Source organism: Triticum dicoccoides, chromosome 2B (assembly GCF_002162155.2).
Source record: "Triticum dicoccoides isolate Atlit2015 ecotype Zavitan chromosome 2B, WEW_v2.0, whole genome shotgun sequence".
NCBI lineage: Eukaryota > Viridiplantae > Streptophyta > Magnoliopsida > Poales > Poaceae > Triticum > Triticum dicoccoides.
Window position 1 is genome coordinate 632,557,354 of NC_041383.1, and position 7,072 is coordinate 632,564,425.

Below are 7,072 nucleotides of genomic sequence, written 5' to 3' on the forward strand. Positions count from 1 at the left end.
GGTGATGACGCGACGTCACACCTGTACCGTTTCAGTGCGGACGCTCACACCCTGTACCCTTTCAACACGAACGCTCGCGCCTTCTACCGTTCAAACGGTCACACGCAGACCTTTGCGCGGATAGGTTACTTCGCATTGTGGCAATTAGGGGGAACAGTCACGTGCTACGCGCATCCTTTTTGTTATTAGACAACTATACGTCACACCGTTCGGTCGAGGGTGAACGGTGACGGTCACGCGGAGACCCTTGCGCCATTATGCGCATACATCACGCCGCGCCGCGGCGATTAGGGGGAACGGTCACGCGTTATGTGCATCCTTTTTATTATTGGACATCCATAATACTATTACCACATTACAAGTTATCCTCACATTCTTCCCACCGAAATCCACCTTAAAGGAGGCACATCGAAGCTGCAAGAACCAAATCCGTCATCCATGACGAAGCCTCTACCCATGGCCAACATCTTCCTCTGTTTCCTTCTGCTATCATCGCTCATCGCTTCGCCTCTGGAGTCCGCAAGGATCGTCCACGAACACCGCGCCCACATCGTTGCAGGTACTTCCTCTCTCCAGATCCAAGTAAACAAAGTAAAGCGCCTATACTTTCTTGTCATCAAAAATCGACTCTGTTGTTTGCATCAGGTGAGGAGATGCCTGATCGCCATCTACCCGACGTGTTTGGGGAAATCAAGAGGGCGCAGCCCCGCCAATTCGCGCCGCCGTCACCACAAGCGAACGAGCAACGCTACCCCCCGATCTGGCATGGTGGATCCCCCTCTGTCTTACTGTTTGTGACTCTATGCAGACCTGATCGAAAAATAATAACATGAGAATTCTGTGCTTCAGATGATGTGTCCTGTATGATTATCTTCTTTTATCTTCACTCGCTTCCAGATGTATTGAATTGCCATGAATATGCACTTCATGCACATGTGATAGACAAGGACGATCATGGATCTTGACGTTGTGTGTCACATAGAAAAGTACTACCTCCGTTCGAAATTAGTTGTCGTTGAAATGGATGTATCTAGATATATTTCTATGCTAGATACATCCATTTAAGCGATAAATAATTCCAAAACTCCTACAAAATCGAATCGATATGACACAACTCTGCAACTGATGAACCATATATACATGAACTTGATGCATGTTCTTCCTATGTAAAATTGACAAGAACTGGATCCGTTTCTAGTCCTAGTGCCTGTATTGTGGTACCGTACTTATTATGTGACTAAACCTTTATGTGCTTCATCAAGTGTCCGATGAAGACAGATGACATGAAGACTAACAGCACAAACATTACGGAGAAACCCTGTTGAGGTGATCCTGCTTCCCTAAGCAGTTCCTGAAATAAGGCCAAGACGAAATGATCAGATATCTGAGAGTAAATAAAATACATACCTACATAGGCAATAATTTAGAAAGGAAAAAGTCCAAAATAAACCTTAAACTTATAGACGAAAGCTAAATCAAACCCTGAACTTGCAATCTCGGAAATCAGCACACCAAACTTTCTGATCCCGGTCTATTTTAAACCTTGAGCCAGTTTAGATGGTATTCGCTGACGTGGCAAGTCAAATTCTGGGCGTTGACCGGCTGGCAGGACATTAAGATGAATCGGGCTGGCCCATTAGCGTAATCACTCGTGCTGCTATGTTTTTTTCTTTTCTATTTTTTTGTTATTTATTTTCATAATGATAATAAATTTTTAGTACATTTGTAATAACAATGAACTTTTTTCTTATATAACTACACAAAGCCAGTTGTCTTTTATAAGGAGCGATGAAAAATTACTAGGCGACAAAAGAAAAATACGCTATACAACGTATTCACAGGACTCCACCTCTAGTTCTCGCATTCAGAGAGCAACCCCAGCTAGCCACTGGCCCTGAAGGCTGCACATGACGCTAGGTAGTCACATTTATAAGGACAGACAGGAGCGAACATATATCTAAACATGTTAGAAAATCAAACATTTCATGAATTTTTTTGAACAATTTCGAAATGCTCATTTTTAATGCAAATAATTTATGAAATTCCAAAAAAATCTGTAAGGAAAATGTGACACAATTCCGAACATCTTTTGATAAATGTAAATAATTTTTAAAATCACGAACAGTTTCAAAAATTTACACAGAACTTGAGAACTCCAAACAATTTCTGTTAAACACCAAACAGTTTTTAGTTTGTGACAAAATTAGAAAACATGGACATTTTTTTTAACTATTCAACAATTTATGAAATGCTTTAACATTTTTTAATTTCTGAACAAATTATAGTAAACATTTTTCTGAAAGTTTGTGCATATTTTGTTTTCCGGATTCAAGAATTGTTCCCTTTTTATTGTTATTTTTATGTTTCGAAGAGTATTCCCTTTGTAAACACTGATTGTGTTTTCAAAAAAATTGTTCCTTTTTTCAAAAGTATTCGGAATTAAAAAAGTATTCGCACCTTAGAATAGCTTGGGGATTTCGGAAAAAAATACGTTTTCAAAATTTGTTTGCTCCCAAAAAATGTTTCTAAATCTCGACGCTGGTGTCTGATTAATTATGTTCGCGCTTCAACTTGTTGCACTAATAGTAATCTACTCTGATGGCTAACAAGTGGATATTGATAGGCCAAGGCACAAGTTCGACTCCGCCCGCTATCTTACTTTTGGTTATTTTTACGTCGCACTTACGGAAAAGTAAAATGAAAAAAAGAAAACAAAATCTCCCTTCATGCCTGATGGGCCGGCCCAATCACGTGTGTAGCCAACAATCCCGGGAGTTGATCTGCCACGTCGACAATCCCTGATTGGAAACGCCTTCAAGATTTAAAATAGACTAAGTTCGGTGTGCTGATTTCCGAGATTGCAAGTTCAGGGTTTGATTTAGCTTTCATCTACATGTTTAAGGTTTATTTTGAACTTTTCCCATTTAGAAACCAGAACATTAGATATTTCAATGGACAAAGGTGCCCCACAATATCGTGACCCCACATGTTATTTGGCTTCCCAGAGAACCTCATTAAAATATTAGGGACTGGCTATTGACCAATCAACTGAAAACATAATGAGGGTTAGTCGAATTGTTTTCCGCCTTCCGATGCAAATCCAACGGCTAGGACGTCTTCTTCCATCTCTCAACGTTTCCTGTTCATCTTCTTCCCCGATAGAGCTGCCACCTATGATGGGCCTAACCGCTGGCACCCGCCCCCGCGGACGGCGGCGCTCCCGCAACCGCCTTGCCGCTCCACCCTCCCCCCCCCCTCCGTGCCGAGTTTTTTCTCCGCGAAGCCCCACGCCACTGCACCACCCTAAACCCTAAGATAGATACTGGGGTAGCCTGCCCAGCGAGCTTCTTCCTCCCCTCCGGCAAGTTGCTTCCCCCCTACACCTGTTTTTCCTTCAACAAAAATCGATTGACCCAAAATTCGAAACTCAGGCGATTGGCATGTAGCTATTGTGAAAATATTACCAGTTTGCTTTCCTTAATCATTATCTCTTTTTTGCGGGAGTTATCACCGAATGTCGGTGCTTACCATATCGATCAAAGGTTTAGTTTTGATAGTCTTACTGGATTGTCACTACTGAAAAAAGTGAAGTGAGTGCTTCATCTTTATTTTATCCCTAAAAAACATATTGGTAGAGTCATTATCTCTCAATAATTGATTATTTGGCACTTAACTTTCAATACCTAACATATGTGGTCAGAACTCAGTCAGAATGGCATGGAGGTGATTTCATACGGTGCCCAATCAGCACAAAAATATATAAATTATTACTACCTCTATCCTGGTTGTAAGTTGGGCACGCTTTTTAGGTCTTCAAGTTCACTAGCAAAACATGTTATTGGCCGCAAAAAATATATCTTTAGATTCTCCGTTGAATGAACTTTCTGAACATATATGTTTTCTGGGCATGGTACACTTGTTTTCCTAGTCAAGTCGAAGATCCAATGTTATCATCTTGTGGATAGCTGAAAAATTGGATATCATCGAGGCATTGCAAATCATCTTCCAACATTAACATTTATTACCTTCATTTTTCATTTTGGAACCATGATGATATCCGATTGTTTTTGCATGAATACTACTATGGATTTTAGGAGAATTAACATGATTTAAGAAAATAATGTTGGATGTTACACTAAGATTAGTATGTATTTGAAGTACCATAATTGAACACCATCTAAGAAGTAGAAAAAGGAATCTGAACGGGTCTTACCATATTTTGCTGAAGTTTTTTCTGATTTTCTTCTCTTGTATATACTTTTTCTCCAACAAGCGTCGATACTACAGAGGCACCCTAAACAAAAACATGCAATAGAAATAGGTCAACATAATAAAATGGATATATTTTTTAGTTATCCACAAAATGATTCTGAGTACTAACTCAATGAACAGTATTTAATGAATTCGATCTATCCATCTACAAACGAGACACTTCAGAAAAATGTGTTCAGATATTTATTTGTAGAACTGCATGAGTTTTGATATGTGTTCAGATATTTGCCAGTGTGCAGTGTGTTTTGATTGGGGAATGAATTACCTTGGTACATGAAAGTTTAGCTCCGGAATTATCTACGCATCTAGATGCCTGAGAAGCAAATGAACACATGGTCACAAGAAATGCATGATATGTTTTTTGATGCAGCACAAAAGAACAGTAATGTTATCACTTACAGCATCGAACGCTGATGATACTTTCGCCTCATAGCCCATCATCGCCTCTGACCGAGGAGATGCATCCTCCTCCTCTGCCTCCTCGGGTACCGGTGAGGGGGGATTAGCAGCAATGTAAACCACCCGCAGCTTGAACTCCTCGATCAACCTACCCGGCGCCCTGGTGAACTGCACAAACCGCGACAGTCACATTACGCCGGAGAAACGTACCGAATTTACTGGCATCCATCAGTCAGCAGGAGAACCACATCCACATGAACCTACCAGTTCAGGGACGAGATCTCTCATGGTGGCCCCGTCCCGCGCCACGGCGCTCTGCACCAGGAATTTGTCCTTGCAATGGTGATCCAGCTGCATGTCCCTGGGAGCCTGCATCGTAACTAGACCGATCCCGGCGCTTCAGCAACGATGACACAACGGTCGTCAGAGTCAGACAAAGCGATGAATCACCTGTGACGCTGCAGGAGCTCCGGGGCAGCAGAATGCCGCAGGTGTGGCGCACCGAGTACTTCCTCGGGTTCGTCGTCTTCACCTGCGGATTGGAATTTGAAACCATGGCAATCCGTCACCCTCCCACCCAACGGCGCCGCGGACAGAGACAGGGTAGCAGCAGAGCGCGAGGACAAAGATGAGGGTGTTCAGTCATTCACCTTGAACGCCACGTACTTGTCGGTCTTGTTGATGAGCTGCATGCAGCACGATCGCTGCCTCTTGACCTCGTCTTCTCGATCGGGCGGCAGAGAACAAGCAAGAAGACGAAAATCAGTCCACGCCGCTGAATTAGGCAGTAGGAGTGGTTCTTGAGGGGCACTTACAGGGGATCTTGAGCTCGGAGGGGCAGACCCGAAGCAGAGTGCTGCTCATGGCTCCGATCAGAGAGCTCCGCGAGAACCAGGAGCAGCGAAAAGATTCGATCGTTGCGCCTAGAAGTGCTCCTGCTACTCAAGAACCAGTGAACTGGACGCCGCGAGAGGTGGTTGGGTCGGCGGCGGTTCCTGCCTCCAGAAGCAAAGTGCGGGAATAAATCGCAATGATGGTGATGATCTGGAGCCGCGGGGAGCAGCTCGGGACGCAGAGGAATATGATATCCTCAAGAATAGTGGTGGTTTTGGGCTCGTCTTTAGCCGCTCTTGCGTCCTGGGTGGTGGATCGGGTTGCAGCGCAGACTGCAAGGCAGAGCCGCCGGCGCTGGGGGATGTGGTCTCGCGACCGCATTGGTAGGATGCGGCGTCCACGTTAGGCTAAGCTCTGCTCTGACTGTGCATCGTCGGGGTTTCCCCTTTTCTAGCTCGACTTTGGGACAATGGGACGTGACATCTTTTTTGTTTGTTTGTTTGATGATTGTGGGATGTGATGCGTTACCATACAACTGAATTGTGTGAACATGACCGAAAGTGGTAACTGATTAGTGGTGGAATGGCATCGCCTGTGTCACTGTAAATTGGCACTCTCAAAAGAGAAGATACTCCATATGTAACTGATTATACTAGGTAACTAGCTAATGGATTGGGTTGTGTGCTGCAAGATGGAGTGGGTGGCTTGCTTCTCATCTTGATTAAAGGCCGCCAGGGGGTGGGTCAGGGCCGGGCCAGGTGCAGTGGTTGCCAAATCAAATTATCGGTGAGATATCAGCTTCAGCACTACGACCAACTCGAATATTTTCAGAGCATAGTTAGACCGCGATTCGACTGGGTTTACCCAAAACTGGACGAGAGTACTGTACCAGGCTGACTGCGATTGAGTTTCACACTCGTGCTTCATGGCACACCCATGACATTTGTTTTAAAATAACACACACAGCCACAACATTCACCGCACGTCTGCTACTTTTCTTCTTTAGCTTTCAGGCTTTGCATAGTCACTGTCCAGTGTCCACCAATCCAGATGTAGTAATATATTATACTTAGTACTTTTAAGACCCAATCCACAACGCTTCATCACCCAGTTTCTGTACGGTGGGCCATCGTTGAAAATATTCGTCATTTGGTTCTGCATAAAAGTTGCAGTTGTGCCAGATACTGCTCACCTTTCGTGTTGTATTAGAACACTAGTCATGTGCCTAAAAGCTTATCTCAAGCATCAGAAGTAAGAGCATATCTAACCGTTCGGTGCCCAGTGACAGAAATAACGCCTTTTGGGGGCGAGCCGACGTTATTTTGGCCGTGGGGCGGTCGGGTTCCCAACCACGGCCCCAGGTCGCCCCCCAGACGCCCTTTTTTGAATTGAACTTCGGCTAAAATTAGACGAAAAGACACGAATTCGGCTAATATTCAACGGCTTCCATTCATATTTGTACATAATAAACAAGACATAAAAAAAAAACTACGCCGCCCGCCGCCGCCCAAGCCTTCTACATGTTGAGGAGCTTGTAGAAGTTGGTGTAGTAGTCGTCGTCGTCGTC

At 44.0% G+C, this 7,072-nt stretch overlaps 1 protein-coding gene across 1 annotated transcript; it reads right to left on the reverse strand.

The window, feature by feature from the left end:
- Nucleotides 1–1,106: 1,106 nt before the first annotated feature.
- On the reverse strand, nt 1,107–5,880 carry LOC119365278 (vesicle-associated protein 1-3-like). Its single transcript, XM_037630893.1, has 8 exons — nt 5,487–5,880; nt 5,322–5,392; nt 5,122–5,203; nt 4,936–5,051; nt 4,672–4,839; nt 4,538–4,585; nt 4,214–4,294; nt 1,107–1,351 (listed from the first exon to the last, which is right to left on the reverse strand). The coding sequence occupies exons 1-8, from the start codon at nt 5,533–5,535 to the stop codon at nt 1,238–1,240; spliced, it is 729 nt and encodes a 242-aa protein (XP_037486790.1). The 5' UTR covers nt 5,536–5,880; the 3' UTR covers nt 1,107–1,237.
- Nucleotides 5,881–7,072: the final 1,192 nt, after the last annotated feature.

Bases quoted from the DNA above. Each gene is read 5' to 3' on its own strand.
- LOC119365278 (XM_037630893.1), bottom strand. From the start codon at position 5,535: ATGAGCAGCACTCTGCTTCGGGTCTGCCCCTCCGAGCTCAAGATCCCC. The intron at 5,052-5,121 runs GTGATTCATCGC...GGATCGGTCTAG, and splicing joins GAGCTCCTGCAGCGTCACAG to TTACGATGCAGGCTCCCAGG. The intron at 4,586-4,671 runs GTAAGTGATAAC...TTTGCTTCTCAG, and splicing joins TATCATCAGCGTTCGATGCT to GCATCTAGATGCGTAGATAA.